Raw genomic sequence first — 27,591 nt, forward strand, 5'->3', positions numbered from 1 at the left:
ATCCAAACTGAGACATATTGTAATTGCTTTTGTTTCAGTTTATTGGCCTCTTAAAGGTCCAATATGTAATATTTGTACTGTAATAAATCCAAAAATGACACCAATGCCTCATCAGATATTAAGGAAACATGTTAAACTGAAATACTATCTTTTCTGACAACAATGCTAATGTCAGTATTTTTTCTTTTTGAAATTTACATTCCGTGACGGAATTTATGTTTATGTTTTGATCTGTGTGTTATCAACGGCCCAGTTTGACAGCCAGGCCGGGTTGCCAGATATACCTGTAAAAACGTAAACCCAGCGCGCTAAAGCTGTAACGGTTGTACAGCCATGAAAGCAGCAAACAAACAAACAGGATCAACGGAGATAGATTCTACATGACATTATTTATATTATATTATAATTTATCACAGCTAGCTACTAGGAATGGGCATTTTTTGTCATTTCAACATTTGTGTACTCACATTGAATTATATAGCTAGAGTACCCAAGTTGGTTACTCGCAAAAACAATTGAGACAGCCAGTAAAGTGATCCCGACTGGTCCTGGCTAACGCCGCCATGCTAACCCTGCTAACTGTTAACGTTACCGGGAGGACCAGGCAAGCAGCCCATGGCTGTTTACAGCGTGTAGCCTCGTCAGCGGCTGGAGCCGACAACGGTGAGTTATTTTAAACCACGAGAGGGGGGCTGTAAATCGGAAAGAGAGGACTGTGAGTTTGCAGTGTGTTTAGCGATTGTTGCCTTAATTCTAAGCCAATGAAGTGTGTTCCGTCGGCAAGGTAGTGGTATTTTTAGTGTTTCGTATTGTAATTCTAAGCCGAGGAAGTGTGCCTGACTGGCGTGTGGAGAGGAAAGTGAGGTTGTTGTGTTTTTAGCGGTTCATACTGTAATTTTAAGCCGAAAAAGTGTCTGTCAGTTGGTTACAGAGCTCCGCGTGAGCACGGGCTTTTATGACAATAAATGTCAATATAGCCAGCATCTACCGTTAGCTACTTCGCTGTGCTGTGGAGTAATGTCTGGCTATGTGAGACTAGCATCTAACGTTAGCTACTCCGCTGTGCTGTGTAGTAACGTCTGGCTATGTGAGAAAAGCGTCTAGCAACCTTGTTGTGAATGCTGCGGTCTCAGCCTGGCAACCTCCGTGAACTTCGAGTCTGGGCAGGAGGGGGCGGGGGAGATGACTCTCCAGTATTTTGAATTGGTAGTGCAGTAACTATTTTAACCGCTAGCTGCCAATATTACATATTGCACCTTTAATGTCACGTTATGGGACTTACTGATTATCGCTGTTCACAATGTAATTTGACTGGAGGATCATTGCTGATTTAATGTCTTGTGTAACAAACAATTCTTTAACTATAAGACAGATCAGATCCTCAACGATCCTGCTCATCTTCTTCATCAGAAATTCAGAAGCCGTTGCAAGTCAAACGGTAGATTTCTTTCAAATAATTTGTGCCTGCAGCAATTAGACTAACTAAAACTGTCTTTGGTATTTTAACTGCATTACTTACAGCCAGTTATATACAGCCAGTTAAATGGTTTGCTTAGTTTCTGTAGTGCTCCTGGAGTGTGCAGAAGTTGCTTAACCCACAGTTTCTGCGGAAGTGTTTGACGTGACAAAGCCTGAAACAATACCTTGAACACCAACACATGATTTATAGGAAAGCCTCTAAAAGATCCATAATAGTGAGGACATGCACATCACCTGTCTGCAAACACTAGGCTCCCTTCCTAAAGCCAAGCTAAATAGCTTTATACATATATACATATATATATATATATATATATATATATATATATATAAAATAATAATAATAAAAATTAACATTTCACAATAAAATGAAATCACAAGAGACAAATAAAAAAAAAAAATAATGCAAACAAAAAAATATTAAATAAACTACTTTTGTTATACAGTTGTCTGTTTTTAAATCATGTGCGAGTAGCCTACAAGTGGTCTTTCACTTTCTGAACTACACCGCAGATGTCTCACACACATCTCTCTGTGATCAAACCACACTCCCATCTCACACTGACGTCAGCAAACAGCCAAGATAAAACCCTGATGGCATGAGCAGCGCACTGGTCATAATGACTGCTCGGAGCTTTTCCCTGGCAGTAATATGTGTCTTGAATATGTGGACTTTAGAATACACTGCAGGCTGTGTTGATGGACAGCATGAGGTAGATGGACAATGCTGTGACCTGTGTTCCCCAGGTAAAACACATAATTAATCTTTAAAATGATATTATAGTTAATATAAATCTGTTGAACTCATTCATTTCATTGTGTGAATGTTATCTATATTCTTGACAGCGATTGATTTCATTTGTTTCTTGGTTTAAAGGTACATATTTAAAGGATTTCTGCACAGAGCACCAACAAACTGTCTGTACCCCTTGTGAGGAGGGTTACTTCTCGGACCGACGGAGCATGTTTGACAGATGTGAGGAATGCCGGTCATGCCAACAAGGTAAGACTGAAATTGGTTTGATTTAGAATCTCTGTGGATCTCTAGTGAAACACCAGTTGATGCTGACAATGCATTTAACTCTGTGGATAAAAGACAAATCACTCTTATTACCTGGAAGTCCTGTGGTTTAAATTCTTGTCTGTCTACAGAATATACGGTGAAATGTACGCTGACCACAAATGCAAACTGTTCGTGCCGCTCCGGTTTCCTGTGCTCCAACAATGTGTGTTCAGAGTGTGAGGAAAACAAATGTGTCACTGGGGAGAAACTTAAGAGCACAGGTGAGAGTGGACATATTGTTCTTTTAGACCAAAAAAAAAAGTTGTGGTTTAAAAATCTCTGCTGGCACAAATATGGTTTGAATATGTCAATTACTGTTTTCTTTGTTTATTTGTGGGTGTCATGCCAGGGGGTGTCAAGGTGCACAAATGGAAATAAATGTGGGTTAGATACAGACAGTTATGTACTAGATACTAGAAATGTAGGTTTGATTAATGCACTCAACCCATTGTTTTCACTTGATAAGACTAAAAAAGAAATAATATAAAATAATGTTTAAGTAGGCTAAGCATGCAGGAATTTGAAATGTCTTAATATCTCAGTACACACACACACACACACACACACACACACACACACACACACACACACACGGTGAGGTTTTCTCAAATTGTTGTCACATCATTCAAACACTGTTGAATGAATAAGTGTTAATCAATGTGGTCCTTTATGACTGCTATTAGTCAGAGAGCGGTTCATAACAATGTCAGGAAAGTTTGGTGTCAAGAAGTTTGCCAAAGTGTTTGCCAAATTTCAAAATGCAATCTACCACTGCTACTATCACAAGACTTTAACACCAGTCATGCAATAGTATACAGCCATGCCAGTGGTTCTATGAGGCGGTAATAAGGCACAGCTGTGCTTTGAGTTAAATGTAAACGTCAGCATGCTAACATGTCCACAATGCTAACATGTTCATAATGCTAACATGCTAATGCTAAATGGGTACAATGTTTACTGTGTTCACAATCTTCGTTTTGCATTTTAGCATGTTAACATTTGCTAACTAGCACTAAACACAAAGTACAGCTGAGGCTGATCGGAATGTCATTAGCTTTGACATATTTCCCATGAAATACAAATGCCATCCTCATGGTGGTGATAGATAAAATATCAAGGGGGTCATTAGGATTCATCCTCTGGGCACTATGATTGGCTGTGCATAACTTCATGGCAATCCCACCGATAGTTGTTAAGATACAGTATTTCAATCTGGACCAAATTTGGAAAAATATTGAGAATGAGAATGACTTTTTTATTGAACAAAATGGTAGTGGACTCACCTATCTGTCTCTCTGTCTTTGCAGCCAGGGCCTTGGGTGACGGGTTGATAAAGTATTCATATCAGTGTGAGCGTTTATGCCCTCATAACACATATTTTGATGAGAAAGAGAACATCTGCAGTAAGTGAATGTACAATAAATGTTTTTGCTTGATAAAAGTATAGGTGAATTGAAGTAACTTGACTATGATTTGATGTTTCACCAGAGATGCACACAGATGGTACAGGTTCCATTAATTTGTTCCTTGGCATCGGCTTTGTTTTGAGTTCTCTCATCCTCCTCGTGTTTCTATGTTATGCCTGCACAAAGAACCTGAGGAAGCACAAAGCACGTAAGTGGGTATTGATGGAAACATATATAATGAACATAATGAACTGTTTTTAATACATACATACAAAGATTTTTAAAAGGATCACAGATCTGTAAATAAAAAGGTCATATAATTAGTCAAATGGAGATCACCTGACCTGAGTAGTCAAGGGGTTTCAATTGAATGTACTGTAAATACACCGGGTCAGTATCTGGAACTTTTGATCAGTCAGTACACGAGTCAGTGCAGAAAATGTCCAAGTCACTAAACATCCATTGGTGTGCCGGTTCATAAAATATTAAACAATGAAAAATCACCAATACATCCAGGGGCGATTCTAGGATCTGACCTTTGGGGGTGCTCAGCCCCTAATGAAAAGTTGATAGCAGTTAAGCTAGGGGGGTTTGGGGGCATGCTCCCGTAAGATTTTTTTTAAATCATGACTTCTTGTGAGTTTGGGGGAAAGAAATAGACAGATTGAGATATGCAATTATGACAAACTATCAACAGATTCAAGGGGGGCTTTGGCTGCAGGGGAGGGGCCCATAGAAAATGCCTTTCACAGGGCCCAGAATTTGGAGCTACACCCCTGCACATACCTTGAATGGTAAAATAAGCCTTAACATATTTTTAGACAAGATTATTCATGTTTTTTTCTGCTGTTGATTTTCAACTTTTTCATCTAATCTAATAATGCCTCTGAACCAGATGGGGAAAACACAACATCTTTTTCTTAAGAGCCTAGTCCTCCATGAAATGCATATGTAAATATAATGTGAATGGTATGTTTTAAGTGTTTTTGCCCGTATAATATATGTCCACTTTCTCACCTGGTTCTTCCAGGTCCCTCTCTTTGTCCACTCTCTCTCCATCCTTCTCTCTCTCTCTCCCCATCCTCCTCTCTCCCTCTATCTCCTTCCCTCCGTCATATCACTGACAATCACATACAAAACATGTTGTAATCAACTAGAAAATAATCTTCAAATAAAAGAGAAAATAAAAAGTCCTACCATATACATGTCTTATAGGCTACCTAGCCATTTTCTCACCTTGTTCATCTTGCTCTCTCTGCCCTTCTCTCTCTCTATTCTCCTCGCTCCTTTGTGCTGTCAACCAGAAGGCAAATGTAATCAACTAATCAACAGAGAATGCATTGTGTAGGCTACCAAAGTAGAGCTGATGAAGGTCCTGCTACTCCCAAAAACATGTCTTTTCGCTTTTTTCTTTTATTTGAGCCGCTTGGGTAACTTTTTTTCATTTTGGCGTTTAGACCATTGACATAACAGAAAGGTTTAGACCGTTTAGACTCGTCTTTCTCCGTCTCTGTGTACTTCCCATTTCTCCTGTCACCGTTTATCTTTGGCGGCGCACTGTGGGCCGGACTAGTCCATTTCATTGTGAAAGTAGGAGGTGCTGACCTCTCTCAGCAAGCAGGGCGCCTGCAGCTGCTGGGGGCGCTGATCTGCCAATTCCCCACACAGTGAAATGATAGAAAACAGAAAAACGCTTCGCGGCACAGAGGATTATTTATATATTGGTTTTAAGTTAAGTGGCTGCCCGGTTCGCCCGTGCCAAAAACCGCCACTACTTTGAGCACTAAACGATCTCACATTATCACAATAAGGACTTTATTTTCAGGGGGGCTGAGATGATTTTTAGGGGTGCTTCAGCACCCCTAAAAATAGCCTAGCGCCGCCTATGAATACATCTATGACAATTTGGAAGCGTTGCACATCTGGACACTGCAAACAAGATGCTTACTATGGCAAAGAGTTGTTTCTGAAAGACATTTTAAAAATTCAATTTACAGTATTACTCATTTTTTAAGTGTTTGCACTGGCCGTTGCATTTTTATCATCAGATTTTCACTCAGATCCCTGTATTATTTGTTTTTTACTCCTTGAAACACATGAATTCCCAGTCTAGAGGAAGTTATAGTTAAAGTGTAGTGTAGTTGAGTGCAGGTAGGGTTGGGTATCGTTTTTTTTTTTTTTTTTCGATTCCGGTGCTAAATCGATACTTTTAAAACGGTGCCGGTGCCTAAACGGTGCCTGAACCGGTACTTTTCAATAAAGTTAAAAAAAAAGAAGAAGAAAAAAAATATGGTAGTAAACAACAGTCAGTGACTTGTTTATTGCTAAGGCCATGGTCAAAATTAAAGATTTAATAATAATGTAATAACTATAACAATAACAATAACTTATTTCACCAGTAAATTGCTGTTGAACCCCAGATGGGAAAAGGGTATTTTACAATTACTGTGAATGCACCACGAGGCTACCTGTTTTAAGTGAATCTGTGTTGTTTAATTCCGACAACGGCAGCTGCAAGTGAACGCACCGTCTGTGTAGTTTAATTCCGACAACGGCAGCTGCGTCAGCACCGGTTCCCTAGGCTATTGGCACCGAGTTTCGGTACCCAACCCTAAGTGCAGGTGATGGTTACTGTAGTTATAAGAATATGACATGACAGCAGTGAGTATTTGATGATTCTACTGATTTCATAGTTAAACTTGTCTATTTTCCTCTACTCCAGATAATATTCCTACTGAAATATTAGCAGTGTCCACCAACGCCGGTGACTTTCACCTGTCGAAGGAGGAGAGTGGGCACAAGCTCATCATGCAGGATGAATACAAGAACAGCAACAGTGTTGACCTCCTGCATCTGGAAAACGTCTCCATAATAACACGTCTATAATGACATAAACAAACTTTAATAATACTGATGTAATGGTATGAAGCACCTTGCTTAGGAGGTTAGAGGTGCACACTTCTGAATTAATTTGTGTCTGTACTTTTGTGTCTGTCCTTTTAATTATGTTGTATGTTTTTAAGTGGACCTTGAAAGCTATCTATCTATCTAAAGGTCCCTGATTGGATCTCCAGCAAGAAAAGTGAAAAACCAGCATTTGTCTGATGAACAGATGAAAGATATAATGACAAAAGTTTGAAACCATGGTCAAAGTATGTCCTTTTAATGTGTGTATTTTTAGTATGTGGATTTCTTTTCTAAAAAAACTCTATAAAGTGTCTTTGAGTGTTGTAAAATGAGCTATATAAATACAATGCATTATTTTTATTATTATAACTATTATTTTAGAAGTACTATGTTCATGATTCCTACATTCATTTTTTTTGCTGGTTTTGGTTAAAAAAAATGACTACTGTTTAATAATTTCTAGACACATTTCTTGGAAAGTGACTAGCAGTCTTATATTCTGATTTAAAGAATGCAAAATACTTGCATTAAACAGTGTATTATACAGAGTGTATATAGTTAATTGTATTAACCTCTTAATCTATAATTTCAATAAATAATTCTAAACCCATTTTGTATGTATTTCTCCCCTTGTTCTGTTATGTATGTATGTATGTATGTATGTATGTATGTATATGTATACGTATGTATGTATACGTATGTATCTGTATGTATTCATGCTGGGACAGCAGTATAAGAAAGCAGTGCATGCATGAACATACACTATGTGTATGTTGCTCTCCTGACATGTTCTGTAGTCCTGGTATACTATTCAGCAAGAGCAGCTTTTTGTTGTTTTTAAATGTGTTATTTTTCTGTATACATGTTTTTATTTTTTTATTATAGAAACAAAACCTATACAGTCTTTATGTAGGGGTATGAAACTGGGTGTACTTCCTCTATCTGCCAGTGGGGGCGCTGCCGGGCGCCTTTCGGCAGACTGCTCACATGACAGCTGGCTGCGTTCCACTTCCCTTCCTCACTGGAGAAACGCCACATCTGACAGGGAGGGAGTAACACACACACAACCACACAGGGGAGTGAGAACACCGACGTAAAAATGTTGGCACTAATGAACCGGCTTCTGGACTGGTTCAAGTCTCTGTTTTGGAAGGAGGAGATGGAGTTGACGCTGGTCGGCCTCCAGTACTCGGGGAAAACAACATTTGTAAACGTGATCGCTGTAAGTCTTCAGCTGCTAGCCACCTTGTTGGGGTAGTGCTAATACTATTAGCGCTAATGATGGGATAAGAGTTACCAAGCTAACTAGGTCTTTTTCTACACTGTCTGGTTTTCGGGTCCAAAAACGATGTGATGTTACTCAGTTTGGACCGCAGCATCCATAAAAACAACCCTGAAACTGAGTCAGGTTGTTGGACTTGTGTCAAAAAGTCAGCTGAGCTAACTAGTTTGCTGCTGGTAGGTCCCATAGACCGTAGGCTATATAAAGAGGTGGTCCCTCGTCGGCACTCGTGGCGTACTGTGTTATGACTGTTTAGCATGCTAAACCCAGACGTAGCATACATTTATTTGCTTCACTTAAATCTGATCACTTCTAAACTGTGGGGTCATTTTACACTGAAAGCTGTCATGACAATGGCTGCAGCCACCAGGACGTTAACGTAAAAACATGTTGACAATTACAACACAGTGTGTAACTTTTGTACAGGTGTCCTGCAACAGGTGGAAACTGACCACTCCAGATACGAATTGTTAAGATTTTAGGAGCCTGTCACAAAAGAGGTAAAACTGGAGCTGGCTCTCTGGAAATGAACGCAGACGGGGTCAGTTATGTTGTTTTAAACTTGCATGAAATGTTTTGACATATTTACAAAAAAAGTTGGTGTTGATATACCCAGGTGGCCAGTGACATAAAAATGTAGCATATAAATTAAAATAAACAGCAGTTGATGCATTTTGTTGTATCCAGCAGCTTCAGATGCAAATTGTGATAAAGTTACACAGACAGATTGTATCTTTGCTGTGACCTCCTGTGGCTGGAGGGGTTTTTTTGCAAGCCATTTCTCTTGTGCAACTTTGTGTAACTTTGTAGGAATTACTTAAAATGGGCATGGTGGAGCAATTTTTCATTGGCTAATCACTAGACAGCAACTGAGTTTTTAGCAGCATACTGTGAAAAGCAAGTTTTGTGGCTTTCTTTGGAGTAGTTTATCAGTTTGTGGTTGTGATGATTGATGGCTCTCATGACAGTTTGCACATGGCTGACGACCAATCAGATTTCTCTTGAGACTGTGGCAGTCTGACCTGTTTTGTCCTGTTATTGTAATCTGTGCAATTTCTCTTTTATTCACACGTGTGATGAAGTGTTTCTTTTAAAAACCCTTTTTAACTGGATTGACAGGATTTTAGGTTTTGGTTTAATATGATACATATCTCCACTAGAAACACTTAGGCCTAATTGATTAGCCAATTGATAGAAAAAGAAATACTGCCAACAATTTTGTTAATCAATTGTGTTTTCTATAAAAAAAAGTCAAACATTCAATGGTTCCAGCCTCTCATTTGTGAGGATTTTCTGCTTTTCTGTGTTTCATATAATCATAAAGCGGACTAAACAAGCCATTTAAAGAGGTTGCCTTGGGCTTAAGGAAACTGCCAGGCTTTTTCAATGTGCTGTTGGCATCAGGTAAGAGGGCTGGTGTCTGAGGAGGAAGTTGGGTTTGGGGTTGGAACATAACCCAGATCCTTCACACACTGAAGAGATGAAAAAAAAGCGCTGCCAGCCAGTGACACAAAAGAGTGAGTGAATAGTTGGTGTGGGGGTGGTTCCTCCTTCCTCAGTCATAAGACCGCTGCACTCATTTCCACTTAGTTTTATCAGGTGACTCCGGCAAGTCATGTGCTGGAAGAAGGAATAGACACAGCTTTGATGTTAAAGGGCAATGCTGCTGATTCTGAATGCTGAAGTGGATTTTCCTTCCCACTTCAGTTTGCAATATTGAACACTCACAAAAGCCAGAACGTGTGGCGATATAGTGTTTGGCTTGTTAATCATTTTGGTTTAAAATAATTAATTATGTGTTTGTTTTTTTTAGTCCCTTTTGAATCTCAAATAATGTGTCTGTGTATATATGTATATATTTGTGTGTGTGTGTGTGTGTGTGTGTGTGTGTGTGTGTGTGTGTGTGTGTGTGTGTGTGTGTGTGTGTGTGTGTGTGTGTGTATATTAGACTTCAATCCAAGCTACAAAAAGGATGTAAAACTGTAAAAGTATGAGATCCCATGCAGCATGTCATATTTATAATACATTTGATCAAATAATCACACACAGCTGCCCTTATTTTCCTAATAGTTTCCTATTTCCTATTATTATTATTATTATTATTATTATTATTATTATTATTATTATTCATTGTGCACATACAGTATCTCACAAAAGTGAGTACACCCCTCACATTTTAGTAAATATTTCATTATATCTTTTAATGGGACAACACTGAAGAAATTACACTTTGCTAAAATGTAAAGTATTAAGTGTACACCTTGTATAACAGTGTAAATGTGCAGTCCCCTCAAAATAACTCAACATAAAGCCATTAATGTCTAAACCGCTGGCAACAAAAGTGAGTACACCCCTATGTTAAATTCCCATAGAGACAGGCAGATTTTTATTTTTAAAGGCCAGTTATTTCATGGATCCAGGATACTATGCATCCTGATAAAGTTCCCTTGGCCTTTGGAATTAAAATAGCCCCACATCATCACATGCCCTTCACCTTCCTAGAGATTGGCATGGGGTACTTTCCATAAAATCATCTCTCAATGCAAATCAAACTAGCTATTAGGCTAACCATGCCAGTCTCTAGGTATGGTGAGGGGTATGTGATGATGTGGGGCTATTTTATTTATATATATATATATATATATATAACTTATCAGGATGCATAGTTTCCTGGATCCATGAAATGATATGGGAATTTAACATACTGTAGGGGTGTACTCAATTTTTGTTGCCAACGGTTTAGACATTAATGCCTGTGTGTCGAGTTATTTTGAGGGGACAGCACATTTACACTGTTATACAAGCTTTACATTGTAGCAAAGTGTAATTTCTTCAGTGTTGTCCCATTAAAAGATATAATGAAATATTTACTAAAATGTGAGGGGTGTACTCACTTTTGTGAGATACTGTATATATGCACATCCCACCCCCACACGTTTTCTGCACTAAAGTGCAGGGACATTTTCAACAATCAAAACTCATACAGTTTCATAAGAAATTACTTATACTTGTTGTATACTTCTTTTCAGTCTGGGCATTTCAGTGAAGACATGATTCCTACAGTCGGGTTCAACATGAGAAAGGTCACCAAAGGAAACGTCACTATCAAGGTATTTTAATCCTTCTGCTGTTATCACACTCTAACTGTAATTAATGAAATGAAAGCAGCACACAGGTTTTACAAGAAGGCAGCAATAATTGAAACAGGAATATCATATAATTCTGCAGATCTGGGATATAGGAGGGCAGCCAAGGTTCAGGAGCATGTGGGAGCGGTACTGTCGGGGAGTTAATTCAATCGTGTGAGTATCTCCGTTTCGATTTTCAAGTTTGTCCGAAAAACAAATGGGAGGAAATTTTAACAAGAACTTGGTGATGAACTGGACACACTGGAAATGTATGTTAAAACACATCTAAGTAATACTTTCGGTCGTTGCTCATTTTTAGGTACATGGTTGACGCAGCAGATCAAGAAAAGGTGGAGGCATCTAGAAATGAGCTTCATAATTTATTAGACAAACCTCAGTTGCAAGGAATTCCTGTAAGTGTTCTCCTGAAACCAATTTTAAGAATTTTGTCATTTCTGCACCAGTCATGCAAAACTATGTGTGGGTTCTGCCAATGCTTACTTTCTGCAGTTGCAGATTTCAATTGTAATGAGATTTTTTCTTTTTTTAGGTTTTGGTACTCGGCAACAAAAGGGATCTCCCTAGTGCTCTAGATGAAAAGCAGCTCATTGAGAAAATGTAAGTATGAAAAATGGTGCAAAGTCCTTAACTTATTTAATTTAATTACAGCTGAATGCCCAGTTCTGTCATGTACAGCAGTGCACTGCACTCTTTTTTTATTTATTTTTTTGTCATGAAAATTTCCCTATTTATTATATCTTGTTCAGGAGGTATGGAGAAATAATTTAGGATTTAATATTAGAGTATTATTATTTTAAACTATGTCTTGTCTGTACATAATAAAACTTTATTCCTATATAATTTTTTTACAATCCTACATCAGTTGAACCACCTTTATGCTAAACGGGTTTAAAAAAAAGCGTGCCTTTCAATTTTTTTATTTTTTTTTTTAAAACTGGACCTGTGTCGAGTTGTAGTTTACTGTAAGGAACTGTGGAGCTAGAACAGTGACGGTAAGTTTTGGCATTGGAAATAAAATTTGGCATTGAAAAAGGAAACCAAAAGTGAAAAAGTTCCACTGAAAAATAAAACACAGGCAAGAAATATTTTATTTTATTTTGATTAATATATTTTTAGGGTCACCCCTAACCCTGATGCCAGGCTTTGTAGCGGGTTGTGGCTCCATAAGACTGAGGTTCTCTCCTTTAGTATGCTAGTTCATTAAATTAATTAAATCATGCTTTCCTTGCAGTTCTTGAAAAAGAACTGTTGGTGTAAAAAAAAACTAATTAAAAGAGTGACATGAAGAAAAAAAATCAGAAGGTTGTCATTAAAAAACACATCAGAATGCAAACAAAATTGTATGCTTGTGTTTTATTTTTCATTGCCAATGTTTCTTTTTTCAATGTCACTGTTCTAGCTCCACAGGGAACTGGCTCCCTCTGCTGTCAAGTTAGAAACATGCGCTGAGAGTTGTGCTCATAACTTAAACTATGCCGCACAAGCTGCAGATGGGTGAGATTGATGACCAGCCTTAATGCGTTCTTCTCATATTTATTTGTACATGCACCTTTTTCCCTTTCAAAGGAATCTGGCAGCTATTCAGGACAGAGAGATATGCTGCTACTCGATTTCCTGCAAAGAGAAAGACAACATTGGTGAGTTGCATGACTCTATGGCCTAAAAAGTAAAGAAATTGTACGCAAATCATATTGTGTGTTGCTACTGAGTTAGAAATGCCTGAATCATTAACTGATTCTCAGACTGACGCAGCATGTTTCTTTGATTCCAGACATCACACTTCAGTGGCTCATCCAGCACTCAAAATCCAGGAGGAGCTAAAAATATAGGAGTTGTTTTCCAGCAGTGTTTGCCACGTTGCTGTCATGCCACCCCCCACTCTGCGAGGATGTCAAGTTGTATCTTCAACTCACATGCTGCTCTGTTCTGCTTGTGACACGTTTTCCCCCCTTTTCACGTCGTGGTTCTTTCACAAACCCTGAGAATGCACTACTAAAAATGTGATTCTGATACCAAATGTAATGAATTTTATTGGCATTATTCGTCCTGTAAAGCTGTACTTAAACTTGGAGTCAGAATCAAATTTTGGATCTATATTTAGGCATTACCCAGTTGATCATACCCAGTGGTTTAGAACGCTAATCTTGTGTATACAACAACACCCTCTTGAAGGAGGGTTGATTCTATCAAACAGGCCTCATATAACGAGCAATGTTCTTTACACAGTCGGACATGATGCCACGAGATTACTGATGTGGACATGTTTTTGATGACTGTCACCCCCCCTTGATAAGGTTTTCTTCTTTCAAGGACATGTCTATTGTTTTTGAAAACTCTGCATTTAAGCAAGTCAATTAATGCAGGTCTGTACAAATATCAAGCTAGTATGATTTTTACGGATGTGAGATGTGCGTGTGTGAATATATGATTCTATTTAAAGTCTGAATGTGCTAAAAGTAAAGCTGTACGGGGTTGTGTGGTTCATATTGGCTTCTTGTTTGTAAGTAGCCTCAGTGGAATTATGTGCGTGCTGCCTTGAAGCTGAGAGAGCGGCAGAATACAAAGTGCCTTGTGCAATGTCTCTCACCTCTGAAGCAAAGCAGCATGCAAGGGGTGCCTACCTGGGAAGAGTAAAACAACACAACTTCAGTATATTCAAGAATAAAAAAAAAGGCATGCTTTTTAATTTTGACATTGTCCTGTTATTTGTACACCCAATTTTGTATCACAAGGTGTATAGGCGTATGATAAAAGTATTGGCGTGGTGCTGCGAAGCTATTCTTTCTTGTCGCTGCATGACTTTTGAGAACAGCAAACCGTTTGATCTAATCAGTGAGAAGAAGAACAATTTGAATTGATCCATGTGGTCACGTTTACAGAGTCATGTTGAAGTTGGATCTATGCAGGATTACATTACTTTACCTATTAATAACTGGTGCAACAGAGCTTACGGGAAAGTCAATCGAGTACAGGTTGTACACCTGCACAGTCCTGACGAGGTCTAATCAGCCAAAGTGGAAACACCTGTGCAGGTGGTACCATGGCTCTTTAAAAATCCCATTAATCCTGAAGTAAAAGAAAATATTTTCAACTGCACTTCTTACAAAAAATTTAATTACTCATTCTGCAGACAGGTCCATTTTAGCGCGGTGTATAGACAAAGTGTGCATAAGATCTAATGACTTAACATATAGTGTTGTGCCTTTATAACTCCAATCTGCACAGTGATACATAGCAATACCATCAGATAAATGTGATGTATATGATTAAAATCCAACAGTAGGGTTAGCATTAAGTCACTAAAATAATGCAGTCTAGTGCATTTCAATGTCAAACGTATATACTTTTACTGTAATGTTCAGAATCCTAAATGGGATTTTTAAAAGCCCATGGTACATCAACACAGGCGTTTTCAATTGGCCCGATTAGACCTCTTGTCAGGACCGTGTGGGTGTACAGACTGCTCGATTGACTCTTCTGTAAGTTAGCATGTGGAGTTTGGTGGACTTTTCACGACTTTTCACAGCAGTGAAAGCTAGTTCCAGGATCCTGGTATTGTGCATGCTGGATCACTGGCATGGCTTATGGCGACACTTAATGGAAGGGAGCCATCTGCTATGACAAATCAAAATGTCTCCTGTGAAAAGGGTCTATAGTGTTCATCTAAGGCAGTAAGATTTATTTAGTCAGTAGATTTGATGTTTGAAACAACGGGTCTGCTTTTTTACCCTACAGGCAGTTGTGAAAGAAGTACTCAGATCCTAATTAAAAGTACTAATACCATACTGTAAAAATACTCAAAGTCCTGCATAAAAAAAACATTACTTAAGTAAAAGTATGTAAGTATTATCAGCATTTTTTTTTAAGTATCAAAAATAAAAGTACTCATTCTGCAGAAAAATGGTCTGTGTTTTACTGTTATAGGCTACTATTAAGAATGCTCCGATTGATCGGTTACCAATCACAATCGGCTGATATCCATTCTAAATAATCGGATGGGTGTTCTCAAAAGGGCCAATCAGAAGAGCTTACCAGATGATGATGATACGTGCTGACGTGTTATATTGTCTAATTTCTGGTTCATCGTCGTTTCTGTGCGAAGCTGTCGTTTTTTAATAGCTAGACTGGATATTTATTGCAGATATCTGTAATTCAATTCTTCCCAGTCAAAATTTCATTTCAGATATCCACAATGACATTCTTCCTAGAACAAATTGCATCACTTTTGGCATTCATTGGGCTTTCAATTTCCAATATGCACAATGTCATTGTTCTGGATATCTGCAAAATAATTCTTACTAGGAAAAATTCCAATTTCAGATGAAAAACAATGAAAAACAGATATACGCAATACATTTGTGGATTTCTGCAACTGCATTGTTACTAGTCATAATTCTTGTTGATATCTGAAACTGCACCTTTAGTAGTCTTAATGAAATTGTGGATATTCGTAATTTTACTAGTCAAAATGTATTTTTGGATATTCCAAATTACATTATGAATATTAGGAATAGTTTTAATAAAAAGTTACATTGTAAAAAAAAAATGCAATAATTAATTAATTAAAATTTGAATTACATTTAATTATAATTAAAATAGCACAAAGTTATTTTTTATTAGTTTACATTTATTGACAAATAACAAGGTACACACATATAAACATATAAAAACAGAAAGTGCCAGGGGATCAGAGCATAAATCAGTTCACAAAAATGTTCTACTGGTACACAGATTCAAGGCATAATAGCTTTCTTGCTTTAAGAATACAGGATTGATGTAATGTAAAGTTGATTTGGTTTTTTATGATTAGAAAATTTAGATTCATGAATATGAGATTTTACAAGTAATAAGATCAAATTGATGACATGACATAGATATTGATTTAATAGACATAAATCATCTGGAACCATGAGCAGACCACTCAGTGTCCTTTTTCATATGTTTGTAGAACTATCTTGGAGGGATAAAAACGATAAATAATTTGACTTTCTTAACCTTATTTAAAATCCGATGTTCAGAAGGTAAGAACTGTATAAGCACCAGATTTAATTCCAGTCCAGGTCTGAAGTAAGGTTATTCCAGTATAGGAAACAGCATTTAGAGCAGAGGCCATTTCTTTTTTAAATAAAGCACGTATATCACGATTATTCATTATCTTTTTACAGGAGAAACAGGTCTGACCAACACCAGTAACAACAGGACCCAGTAGTAAAGTAAATTCACATTAATACTGAGCTTATGCATTACGGCACCGAAATTGATTGCATCAAAAACTAAAGATTATTGTTTTGGTGGTTTAGGAATACCACACTTTCAGAAGTTCAGAAGTTCATGACATCAACGCAGAACTATAATTTTACATTTGTATATACATTTTTATGTTGTTTGTTTTACCTATTCTTTGTACAGCACTTTGTGATTTTATCTGTGAAAAGAGCTTTATAAATAAATTGTACTTACTTACTGTAATTGGGGGATCTTTACACCTGACCCAACCAACGCTTTAAAGCTCTGTACCATATACAGTATATAACTAATAATAGTAATAATAAAATAAATTATTAATAATAATAATAATAATAATAATGAATAATAATGAATAATAATAAATAATAATAAATAATAATAAAAGTAATAGCTCTGTGCCCCTGAACGTCTCACTCCTGTGGCTGTTTTCTATTGGTGAAGAAGTTAAATCAGAATGACACGTCAGGACTGCCACGAAAACGCAACCAGGAGATTGACAGCTCTGCGACCAATTGTAAGACGAGCCCACTTCGGTCTTTTGTATGACGACACAAGAGTAAACCCAATCACAGCACAAAGTCTGGTAGGGGCTGGTCTGTTGACAGGAAGCGTGTAGGGCGGAATCACCACTACCTCTGTGCTTGTAGTTTAGCCTGACAAACAGATGATTTCACATTCATTCCTCGGACGTATGTGGACTTAAAAGTATGCGTTTTAAGATCGACCCGGGGCAAAGATGCAATGGAGGTCAATAGTAGTTGGTCTGGTTGTATTGAGACTCTCCCTCAGCTGTGTGCTGTGGCTAGCTTTCGGACTCGGACCTAACGTTAGCTGGGGGTTCAACTTCCCACTCGGTTTCAGTTTGCACAAATTAGACTTGTTATTCAGGGACGAAAAAGGGATCGATCCGAAGGGCAACTCGTGGTCTCAACGAATACACGGTCACATACATGAAGAGGCGGCGACCACCTGCGCAAATGTTGGAGAGGAGTCAACCAAGAGATCCTACCTGAGCTTCTTCGATGGCAACAAGGACGAGTACGTCCGGAGATACAGCTCCTTCCCAGACACACTGAAAGCAAAAATGAAGGACATGGCCAAAGACATGTTTTATTTCGGGTATGACAATTACATGAAATATGCCTTTCCCGAGGACGAGCTGAATCCCATTGACTGTAAAGGGAGGGGACCAGACGTGCTAAACCCGTGAGTCATAAGCTGTCCTGACTGTCTGCACCGACAGGTTAATGTTTTCTTTAATAAAAATGTATTAATGTTTGTGCTGTCAATGGTGGTGGTTTCAGCCGAGTGGCACCCTGACCAGGCAGTGACAGACAGTTAACATTTGAACTGTCCTCTGCAGACTGTTACAATTTGCATGTACTTTGCAATAGTAGCTGTAGTGTAATCCTACTGATATCAGTGCTGTCTACTGCTGCTAAGTAATGAACAGGTTATGTTTCAGACACCTTTTGCATTGAACAGTACAGTAGTCTTGATGGGGTTCCTAACAAATTAAGGAACTGTTAAACGTCTTCATCGCTTAATTCATTTGAAATTGGGATTAGACCTTATAGAAATATGCAATTAATGAAGGTAGAGAAAAGGGGCGGCAGCTAACGATTATTTTATTATCAATAATTCTGCTGAATATTTAATCAGTTCATTGTTTAGTCTATGAAAGAGCCCTAGGTGACCTCTTCAAATTGCTTGTTTGGTACAACCAAAAGACCAAAACCTAAGAATCAGTTTATTATCACAAATTTCTAAGAAAATCAGCAAATATTGAAATTTGAAAAGCAGGAAACCATGACGTTTTTGTTTAAAAAAAAAAAAAAGAAGTCTTAAAATTGATTAATTAATTATACAAATAATTATGATTGATTCTATGTTGATGAACTACTTGGTTAATCGAGCTCTCTCTGCGCTTAAAAATATCACACTTAACCAAAGACAAAAAGAGAGAATGAAATCCAGCAAGCATAAGAAGTGTTTGCATACCCAAATACCCAGTTTTTATGTTACTCTCAGGGGAGTAAAATGCACGACAGTCTATACCTTCTTCAGTGTGCAAAAGCATAGGCTAGCTGAAACACCTGCATGTTATTTTCCTGTGCTGCACATTGAAACAGAAAGACTAGAATTAGCTACACTACAATAAGCCATCTAATGAAAAGTTTCACTCCCCATACTGTTATCTTAGACTTTCAGGGTAAACTGTTGTCCAGTTTGTATACAAACGTAATATGAATGCTGTCATTGCACAGTGTCTGTAATAAACACAAAATAAAAGACATCTGAGGTTAACATATGTTAAATAGGCTAGCGGTTTAACAGACGCAAATTTGACGTCATATAAAAAAAGCAGGTCGGTATGTTTCTAGAGGCCGGTTCACTCAAATTACAGAAAAACATGTTGCTCAGCCATCATGGTAGCTGGCCATGCAGGATGTAGGCAAGTAACCAAAATCTTCTTTAGATGCAGCAGAGTACAGAAGTTGTGAGGGTTTTGGGGTTTACTAGAATAAATGTTCAGTTGTTCATTGGCAAATTAACAAAACAAACATTTCTTACTATCTGCAGCTGCAGAGTCAACAGTGTTATCCACCAACATTCTTCTCAGTCACATAATGTGTAATCGGTTTTGTCTTCAGTTTGAATGAAATTGGCAAGACATACAGTTGCATCAAAAATAATGGTGCCTGACGGGACTTGAGCGAAAATGATAAGTAAATCATCAGAAAATGTAGCAATAACTATTTTGATGATTCAATTTTCAAAAAAATTCTAAAAATTCTTCTCATATTTAATAATGGCTTGAGGTGGCCAGGTTGGTTCAGTGGTAGAGCAGGCGCACATATACTGAGAGGATTATGCCTCGACGCAGAGTTCCAGGGTTTGAAACCAACCTGTGACAATTTCCTGCATGTCTTTCCCCCTCTCTCTCCCCTTTCTCACCTAGCTGACCTATCAAATAAAGATGGAAAAAAATCTTTAAAAAAAATAAATCTTGAGAGATATTTGGGTTTTAACAGTTGGTCAAGCAAAATAAGTAATCTTGAGCGTTAGGAAATTGTGACGGTTTTTACTATTTTATAGACCAAACGATTAATCAATTAAAAGAGAAAATAATTGTCAGATTAATCGATAATGAAAATAGTTGTTAGTTGCCGTCCTAGCTAGAGCTGCAATGATTAATCGATTAGTTGCCAACTGATAAATTAATCGCCAACTATTTTGATAATCGATTAATCAGTTTGAGTCATTTTTGTTTTTATGAAACTTTTTTAAAAATTCTCTGATTCCAGCTTTTTAAATGTGAATATTTTTTAGTTTCCTTACTCCCCTATGACAGTAAACTAAATAACTTTGAGTTGTGGACAAAACAAGACATTTGAAGGTGTCATCTTTGGCTTTTTGGGAAAAGTTTCTCACGATTTTCTGATATTTCACAGACCAAACAACTAATTGATTAAAAAAAAAAAAAAAAAAAAATCGACAGATTAATCGACAATGGAAATAATTTGCAGTCCTATCCAGAACTGATAATAACTATGTAATGAGGGAAAACAGCCACCCGTTGTCTTCAGATCAGCTTTGGCTTTAATTTTCTCAGGAGTCCTGAACTGTGCGGTGGGATGTCAGACAATTAAAGAAGGAAACCCTCTAGTTAGTGGGGAGATGTTATTTATAATTCACATGTTTTTTTTTTTTTTTTAATATGGTGTTTCTGTGGTTCTCTCCATCCCATCTGCTGAGATAAGACTTTGCACTCACATCTGAACTCCACGTTGTTGTTGGATTTAAAAGATGCTCTGTGTTTGTGTGTGTGTATTTTTGTGCCCTGTTCCTTATTTCTTCTTCTTTTGTAATGACACCACTGCGTCTGTTTCACTGCTTTCATTTCAGGTCAAACATCAACATAAACGACGTCTTGGGGAACTACTCGCTTACACTGATCGACACCTTAGACACCCTACTGGTAAGTCATACTATCTTTATGTTATACCATGTCCTGCAAAATCAGCAGAGTTTTTCTTTCTCACTAATCGGTAATTAGTTTTGACATTTTGCATTATATTAACTTTTTAAATATGAGTTTGAAAGCAGCTTAGTCCAGTCTGTGAGGTGGAAAATGTGAGTTTAACATCATCTGTTTTGCAACAAATAGGGTTTTGTACAACGTTAAGCGGCACAGTGGTTAGCACTTCCTGAGTAGTTGTCTGTTTTTCTGCCACAGTATAAACATCTGTTGACATGGAATCAGGCACAGCCGAGTTTCTAAACTCATTTTACTGTGTCAGCCCTAAACCGGATGGATCAGGGTCTCTCCTAAATCAATTTCACATGCACTAGCCTCTTTTATGTGACTTGATGGCTCAAATTATTAATCAGAGCTTCTTCTACAATAGTTGCCATCTGTAATGATAAGAATAGAATTTTAGCAAAATACCTGGAAGCCATTTAGTAGTTATGCGCCCAAATAAGGTTGTTAAGACTGTGGTTACATAATGTGGTGTTTCTCTACAGGTGCTCGGCAATGTGACGGAATTCCACAAAGCTGTAAAGCTGGTTATAGATACGGTATCTTTTGACAAGGACTCAACTGTGCAAGTTTTTGAGGCAAACATCAGGTACAAATGTCGCTACTATTTTCAAAATAGTGAAAAAACTGACCTGCTTGCTGAAGATGCAAATCTTTCAACCAAAAGCATGCACAGCAATTGTGAAAGCAATAATCTTGCGTGTGATCATTGTAGGATTACTTCTGTAGCCGCCTTATTGGACTTTTAAATCATTTCAGCAATTATTTCATTTATGATTGTTTTAAGTTGTCTGGCTATTACCGTTGACATGATATGTACACAGATTTCATGATATCAATACCAGAAAAAGCTTATTGTAACGAGCTGTTCACAATATGCTTCTGTGTGGAACCCCAGTGTCATATTTCTCTTTCCTTTGAAGGATCCTGGGCAGCCTTATCTCATCTCACATCCTGCTGACGGACCCGAAACATCCATTTGGCAAGGTCGGCTTTGACGATTACGATAATGAGCTGCTTCACATGGCTCATGACTTGGCTGTCCGCTTACTGCCGGCCTTTGAGAATACCAGCACAGGCATTCCTTACCCCCGGGTGAGTAAGACTGTTAAAAACTAGAGCTACTGTTATTACACTAACTAACTTACTAACTAACACACTAACTTATTTTACAAGATACCTGCTCATAGACAACTTCCTCAAAAGAGTTGTAGCTCTACCTTAAGTAGTTATCATGTGAGGGAAGTTGTATGACCTCATACATACCATACTGTGAACACTGAAATGTCACGCGGCGTCTTCATTGGTTTGTAAAATGCAGGTGAATCTGAAGACTGGCGTTCCTCCTGATAGCATCAACGAGACTTGTACTGCAGGAGCTGGGTCCCTGCTGGTGGAGTTTGGGATTTTGAGCCGCTTGATTGGAGATTCCACATTTGAATGGGTAGCCAGGCGAGCCGTCAGAGCTCTGTGGAACCTGAGGAGCAACGAAACTGGTCTGTTAGGTAAGTACAGCTGTGTATGTAGTCACGTAAATACAATTATCTTCTATTTGGTTCTTTTTTAAGCTTCTACCCAGCATGGTTAATTATGTCTACAACATGTAAATGTGATGCCTACAATATCAAATAACTTAAAGCATTTGTATGTGATTTCTATCTGTAATTCTTTAGGGAATGTAGTGAATATCCAAACAGGCCAGTGGGTTAGCAAGCAGAGTGGTCTGGGAGCCGGTATGGATTCCTTCTATGAGTATTTGCTGAAATCATACTTACTTTTTGGCGAAAAAGAGGACTACAGGATGTTCCAAGCTGCTTATGAGAGCATTCACAACCACATGAGGAGAGGGTGAGTCTCCTACTGAAAAAAACGTGACACTGTGTGCATTTGGGTGAAAGTTGGTGGGACTGGGGGCTTCACATCAGGTTGCATCTGAAATGAGAAACTTTCTCTGCTGTGTGAATTAATCTCTGTCTAGGATTGGCCAAAACAAGCAAAATTATTAAAAACTGCTTATGGGTTTACAGAATCTTTTTCTTCTTCTGAGAGATGTGGAATTAGCCTAACAAGCCAGACCCACATCAAGATGTAGGGTCTGGAAACTCACCATTGGCAGGGCTCAATCCGAGGGGCGGGATAAACTGTTGTCTTTCAAATTCTCTCTGCACTCATAGCCAACCAGAGCAACGCTAGTTTGATAGATTAAACCTTTTGCCGTATCCGGTCGGCAAAACTCATCTCACACATCTTACTTTTTTAAGAATGACTTCAGTGCTTAACTCCAAGTCTTCCAGAGTCGCGGCCAAAACCGATTCGAAAGACCGCTGTTCGCCAGCAGCAGCAGCCATCTTCTTTGTTTTCAAGTAGCAGGGAATTCACGCGGAACCGTCGCAACTCTGCCGCCCCACTCTATACACAATGTGATTGGCCTGACCAGAATTTGGTTTTTCCAGCTCGCAAGCCAACGGAGAGTTGCTAGACTGACCCTGGCTGCAAATTACATTTGCTGCTGCTAGGGTGCGTCTAGATTTCTAGGCTAATGTGGAATATGAATTCTGAGACTTTAGGATGTCATGAGGTGTCTGATTGGACATCTGCATTCACATAGAGTCACACAGAAACGTGACACTTTCCTCTTCCTTAGAAGTCACTGATAATTAGCCCTTGAGTAAGTGACACAGCCTTAACTCTAGCTGAGTTTAGCTGGTCAACAGCAGAAGAATGTGGTTGCTTTAGTATTTGAATATACAAACATTATATTAGGATGTTGATACACATACTATGACATATTGTGAACCCTCTTCTGCCTCTGTGTTTTTCCAGGAGAGAGTCATGTAATGAAGGAGAGGGTGACCCACCTCTGTATGTTAATGTGAACATGTTCAGTGGTGAAATAATGAACACGTGGATCGACTCCCTTCAGGCCTTCTTTCCTGGGCTGCAGGTTAGTTTATGCACTTTCAGCTATGACAGGTCTTATATTTAAGTGTAAAATATAGGGATCGACCGATAACTGATACCAATTATTAGTAGTTAATGAAACCGATAACCGATATTTGGAACAGATATGCATTTACAGTGAAAATGAAACTCTTTAAGTCAAAATTAAGATTTTGGAATGTTACAAATGCCAACAAAATAACTTTGTTTAAATGCTTTATGCAATTATTTAATAAATTGGAAACTTTCAACATAATACACATATTAAAGGATAGTCAAATATCGTTGTGGGTGAGACTTTAAGTCAGACTCAGTGGTAAGTGAAACTGAAGCAGAGGGAAAGACACAGAGCTGTAGCCAAGTAGCGCACTTTTTAATTAATTAACTTTGTCGGTTATCGGGCAAATAAAATGCTGATACAGATAATCTGCAAACTGCCAAAAAACAGGCCGATAATCGGCCTATCCCTAGTAAAATATGTGCTGTTGTGTTCAGCTAAAGTAAAGTGTTGCCACTCTGTGTACAAGGTGCTGAATGGTGATGTAGATAATGCAATTTGCCTGCACGCCTTCTACTATGCCATCTGGAAACGCTTTGGGGCTTTGCCAGAGAGATACAACTGGCAGCTGCAGGCTCCTGATGTGCTCTTCTACCCCTTAAGACCAGAGCTGGTGGAGTCAACCTATCTGCTGTACCAGGTACTGACCTGTTGTAACACAGCACTGGTGGTGGTGGTTTATTGTCTTTTACTCAAAAGTTGTTTTTCTTCACTTCCCACAGGCGACCAAAAATCCTTTCTATTTGCATGTTGGAATGGATATTCTTCAGAGCCTTGAGAAAAATGCCAAAGTCAGGTGTGGATCATGTAACATATACGAGGGCTGGGCGATATGGAGAAAATCAAATATCACAATATTTTTGACCAAATACCTCGATATCGATACCGCAGCAATATTGTAGTTTGGACTATTGGTGCTTTCACTAAATATTTACACAATGATATTTTTGATACATAATCATCTGTAATGTGGATATAATGACTAAGTGGGTAAAGGCAAATAATATAACAGTTACAACAGTCTGGTAAGTTCAGAACATGACATAACTTTACTGTAATGCAGCCTTTAAAACCAGAAAAAGACAACACTTATGGCATATTACGATCTAAAGAAAATCTAAGACGATATCTAGTCTCATATCACGATATTGATATATTATCGATATATTGCCCAGCTCTAATATATACCTTGTTTTATTTTATTTTTTATTTTCTTCTATGCTTTGATACTTTAAGCTGAGCTGAGCTGTGTTGTTTGCAGATGTGGATATGCCACTCTCCACCATGTCGTGGACAAATCCAAAGAGGATCGCATGGAGAGCTTCTTCCTCAGTGAGACATGCAAATACCTTTACCTGGTAAGTTACATTCTGAGTATGCCAGAGATGGAGCTGGTATTTATGGATATAGAATGACATGAGAGCATACTATGATGCTAGATATGTTGTCAAGGTTTTATAACTGTAATAAAAGCTATTGAAATATATTAAACGTTATCAAGATATTTATTAAAAATATCATCTTATCTGATTTTGTTGGTGTCACCCAGCCATTGTCAGAATACAACTTAGCCCAACTTTTGGCTCAGCTGTCACACAAACAGAAATGTCTCCCTTGCATTGCAGCTGTTCGATGAGGACAACCCACTTCACAAATCCGACAACAAGTACATCTTCACGACAGAGGGCCATGTTGTGCCTATAGACAGGCGCTTCAGGGAGAAACAGTGGAACGACTTGTTTCCTTGTGAAGAGGGAGTGCTGGCAGAGCAAGAGCCAAACAAGCGGCCACCACCGAGCAACACCAGCAATGTTAGGCCGTCCTCCTTGCCAAGCCCATCTCACTTTTCACCATTTTTAGTGTCATGCGTAACTTATATTGTGATAACATTCAAATTTCTTCCTTTTCTCCCTCAAACAGTGCAACAGGATCCCAGAGGAGCGGCGGTACACGCTACCATTAAAGAGTGTCTACATGAGGCAGATTGATAACATGGTGGGACTTTTCTGAGCAAGAGGATGCATGTGGTGACATTGAGATGAACAGGCCTTCTGTACACCCCCCCTCAGGTGCAGATGCGATGAGGTTAAAAAGGATCATTGTTGGTCAATATCCTTGTCCCCTCTGTTCCGCTGCTGAGGATCCAGACGGGGAACTGACACTAAAGGAAACCTGAGAAATCAGATTGATCACTTGCTGTATTACTCAAAAGACAAAGGTAAAAAACTTTGTTTTGGAAAATGAGGAGTCATGCTTCATTTTTGCCTAGTGACGAGTTGAGACTGGGTAAGGGGATTTTTAGAATTGCTGGTGTGTTTTTGTCCATTTAGGTGTTGGTTCAGGTGTGAGTGTGTATACATTGTTTGCGTGTGTGTATGTATGCATAATTGACAATTACAGCTGAGCTGTGAATCATATTGTTTTTTTTTTTGGGAACCGTGCCATCTAGCCACACATGTACAATGTATAGCCTATAAAAACACTCACCTTTTAAACTATCTCTCTAAACATAATGATTAGTGCCTATTTCCAGTTGATTCACTTGATTAGATCAGTGCGTTTAAAGAAGGGCTGCACATTAACATACCGACAGTGAGAGAGAGGCTCAGGAGGACTCGCTGTTTTAAAGTGCCTTTTTTATTTTTCTTGGTCTATCTGGATGTGTTGAAGTATTTGTCAAGAATTTGTTTGAGGCAACTGTTGATATTTGCACAATAGATGTCATTCCATGTGTATGTACAGTTTATGCTGATAATGACATTAAGATCCTTTTTGTTTTTAGACATGACAAGCCATAAAATGTATTTTTTTTAATGTTAATGAGTAAAAATGTTCTGTCAGATGTATTTAGTACACATACTCTTGTTCAGAGTAGATGGAAGTAGCCATTTGTGTTTCTTTTTCTGTTTCTCTGTCACATATTTGCACATCATTACTTATTCATTGTCATGTGGGGAGAACTCAGGGTTGAAAGGAAAAAAAGAAAAATCAATTAATGCTTTCATAAAAAAATAAAACTTCCTTGAAATGTTGTTGCCTGAAATGTCTTAGGATAGTTTTAGTTACTTATATTGCAAATCTTCCAACTTGGTTATCTGAGGTAAAAGAATAACTGCACTGAACTGAAGTACAGTCATACTGTGAATATTCATTATTGCTCCACACAAACAGAACATGTGATGTCCCCTTAACTGTGATGTTTGATTCTTGTACAGTTCTACTGAGATATCTCTACTGGATTGGTTCATCTAATACCAAACAGCCTGAGTGTCTGTAACACAGCAGAGAGCTTCAGGCTGCATGGCTCGATAATGTCACAGCATCGGCATCTTCTTTGGCTTTGGGACACAGCTGTTCATATTCTCAAGTGCTTTTTAACTGCTCCAAGCCATAGCTGACGTCACCTCAACCATTTTGTCTTAAATTATCTTCAAAGAAATAGTGATATTTAAGAATTTCGCTTATTCATCGTCTTGCTGCGAGTTAGACAAAAAGCTTGATGCCATTTTGGGGACCCGTTTCACAAATGTGATTTGCGAGCACAGCTTTCACGCAGATCACAAATGTTTCTCGCTCAGAAATTACAGATAAAAAAGCAAGTCCTGCAGGACTCTGGCATGCTAATGCACTGGTGAGAAGTATAGTTTAGGTTAGGTTTGATTAGCACAAAACATCCAAAATAATTTGCTAGTAATTGACCTCAAATGGCAAATTTGGTGAAATGGGCTCCTGTATGGTAAATATGAAGCTAACCCCAGCAGCTGGTTAGGTTATCTTAGCACAAGGACAGGAAATGGAGAAGCAGCTAGCTTAAATACGTACAAGATGTAGTGTGTTAATTAGTGAGCGTAAGAGATGCAACTAGGTGGTTTTTGGTACTTGGACAGAGCCAGGCTAGCTGTTTACCTCTGTTTCCAGTTTTTGTGCTAAGCTAAGCTACAGCTGTCACCAGCTGCTAGCTGTAGCTTAAAATGTACCGTACAGACATAACTAGTATTGATCTAGTCATCTAACC

General features: G+C 38.3%; 3 protein-coding genes across 4 annotated transcripts; all 3 read left to right on the top strand.

Annotated features, from left to right (window-relative positions):
* The first annotated feature begins 2,108 nt into the window (after positions 1 to 2,108).
* LOC114554767 (CD27 antigen) lies at positions 2,109 to 7,103 on the top strand. The gene is made up of 6 exons (XM_028576790.1): positions 2,109 to 2,226; positions 2,357 to 2,482; positions 2,632 to 2,763; positions 3,850 to 3,945; positions 4,031 to 4,156; positions 6,671 to 7,103. Exons 1-6 carry the CDS (start codon positions 2,145 to 2,147, stop codon positions 6,832 to 6,834), a joined length of 726 nt encoding a protein of 241 aa, XP_028432591.1. The 5' UTR covers positions 2,109 to 2,144; the 3' UTR covers positions 6,835 to 7,103.
* A 748-nt stretch (positions 7,104 to 7,851) lies between these two features.
* arl8ba (ADP-ribosylation factor-like 8Ba) lies at positions 7,852 to 13,157 on the top strand. Of its 2 annotated transcripts, none has more exons than XM_028575517.1 (7): positions 7,852 to 8,077; positions 11,167 to 11,247; positions 11,366 to 11,439; positions 11,585 to 11,678; positions 11,816 to 11,883; positions 12,853 to 12,923; positions 13,058 to 13,157. In XM_028575517.1, the coding sequence occupies exons 1-7, from the start codon at positions 7,955 to 7,957 to the stop codon at positions 13,105 to 13,107; spliced, it is 561 nt and encodes a 186-aa protein (XP_028431318.1). In that variant the 5' UTR covers positions 7,852 to 7,954; the 3' UTR covers positions 13,108 to 13,157. The 2 variants fall into 2 exon arrangements, with proteins under 2 accessions (XP_028431318.1, XP_028431319.1); XM_028575518.1 differs by lacking the exon at positions 7,852 to 8,077 and adding an exon at positions 8,363 to 8,678.
* A 3,962-nt stretch (positions 13,158 to 17,119) lies between these two features.
* Positions 17,120 to 27,581, top strand: edem1 (ER degradation enhancer, mannosidase alpha-like 1). The gene is made up of 12 exons (XM_028575563.1): positions 17,120 to 17,739; positions 20,443 to 20,515; positions 21,064 to 21,167; positions 21,502 to 21,673; positions 21,900 to 22,083; positions 22,252 to 22,426; positions 23,402 to 23,522; positions 24,046 to 24,216; positions 24,299 to 24,372; positions 24,838 to 24,934; positions 25,202 to 25,387; positions 25,497 to 27,581. Exons 1-12 carry the CDS (start codon positions 17,270 to 17,272, stop codon positions 25,584 to 25,586), a joined length of 1,917 nt encoding a protein of 638 aa, XP_028431364.1. The 5' UTR covers positions 17,120 to 17,269; the 3' UTR covers positions 25,587 to 27,581.
* The last annotated feature ends 10 nt before the right edge of the window (positions 27,582 to 27,591 follow it).

Source organism: Perca flavescens, chromosome 4, assembly GCF_004354835.1.
Source record: "Perca flavescens isolate YP-PL-M2 chromosome 4, PFLA_1.0, whole genome shotgun sequence".
NCBI lineage: Eukaryota > Metazoa > Chordata > Actinopteri > Perciformes > Percidae > Perca > Perca flavescens.

Bases quoted from the DNA above. Each gene is read 5' to 3' on its own strand.
- edem1 (XM_028575563.1), top strand. From the start codon at position 17,270: ATGCAATGGAGGTCAATAGTAGTTGGTCTGGTTGTATTGAGACTCTCC. The intron at 20,516-21,063 runs GTAAGTCATACT...GTTTCTCTACAG, and splicing joins ACACCTTAGACACCCTACTG to GTGCTCGGCAATGTGACGGA. The intron at 21,674-21,899 runs GTGAGTAAGACT...TGTAAAATGCAG, and splicing joins CAGGCATTCCTTACCCCCGG to GTGAATCTGAAGACTGGCGT.
- arl8ba (XM_028575517.1), top strand. From the start codon at position 7,955: ATGTTGGCACTAATGAACCGGCTTCTGGACTGGTTCAAGTCTCTGTTT. The intron at 11,679-11,815 runs GTAAGTGTTCTC...TTCTTTTTTTAG, and splicing joins CTCAGTTGCAAGGAATTCCT to GTTTTGGTACTCGGCAACAA. The intron at 12,924-13,057 runs GTGAGTTGCATG...CTTTGATTCCAG, and splicing joins CAAAGAGAAAGACAACATTG to ACATCACACTTCAGTGGCTC.
- LOC114554767 (XM_028576790.1), top strand. From the start codon at position 2,145: ATGTGGACTTTAGAATACACTGCAGGCTGTGTTGATGGACAGCATGAG. The intron at 2,483-2,631 runs GTAAGACTGAAA...GTCTGTCTACAG, and splicing joins ATGCCGGTCATGCCAACAAG to AATATACGGTGAAATGTACG. The intron at 4,157-6,670 runs GTAAGTGGGTAT...CCTCTACTCCAG, and splicing joins CCTGAGGAAGCACAAAGCAC to ATAATATTCCTACTGAAATA.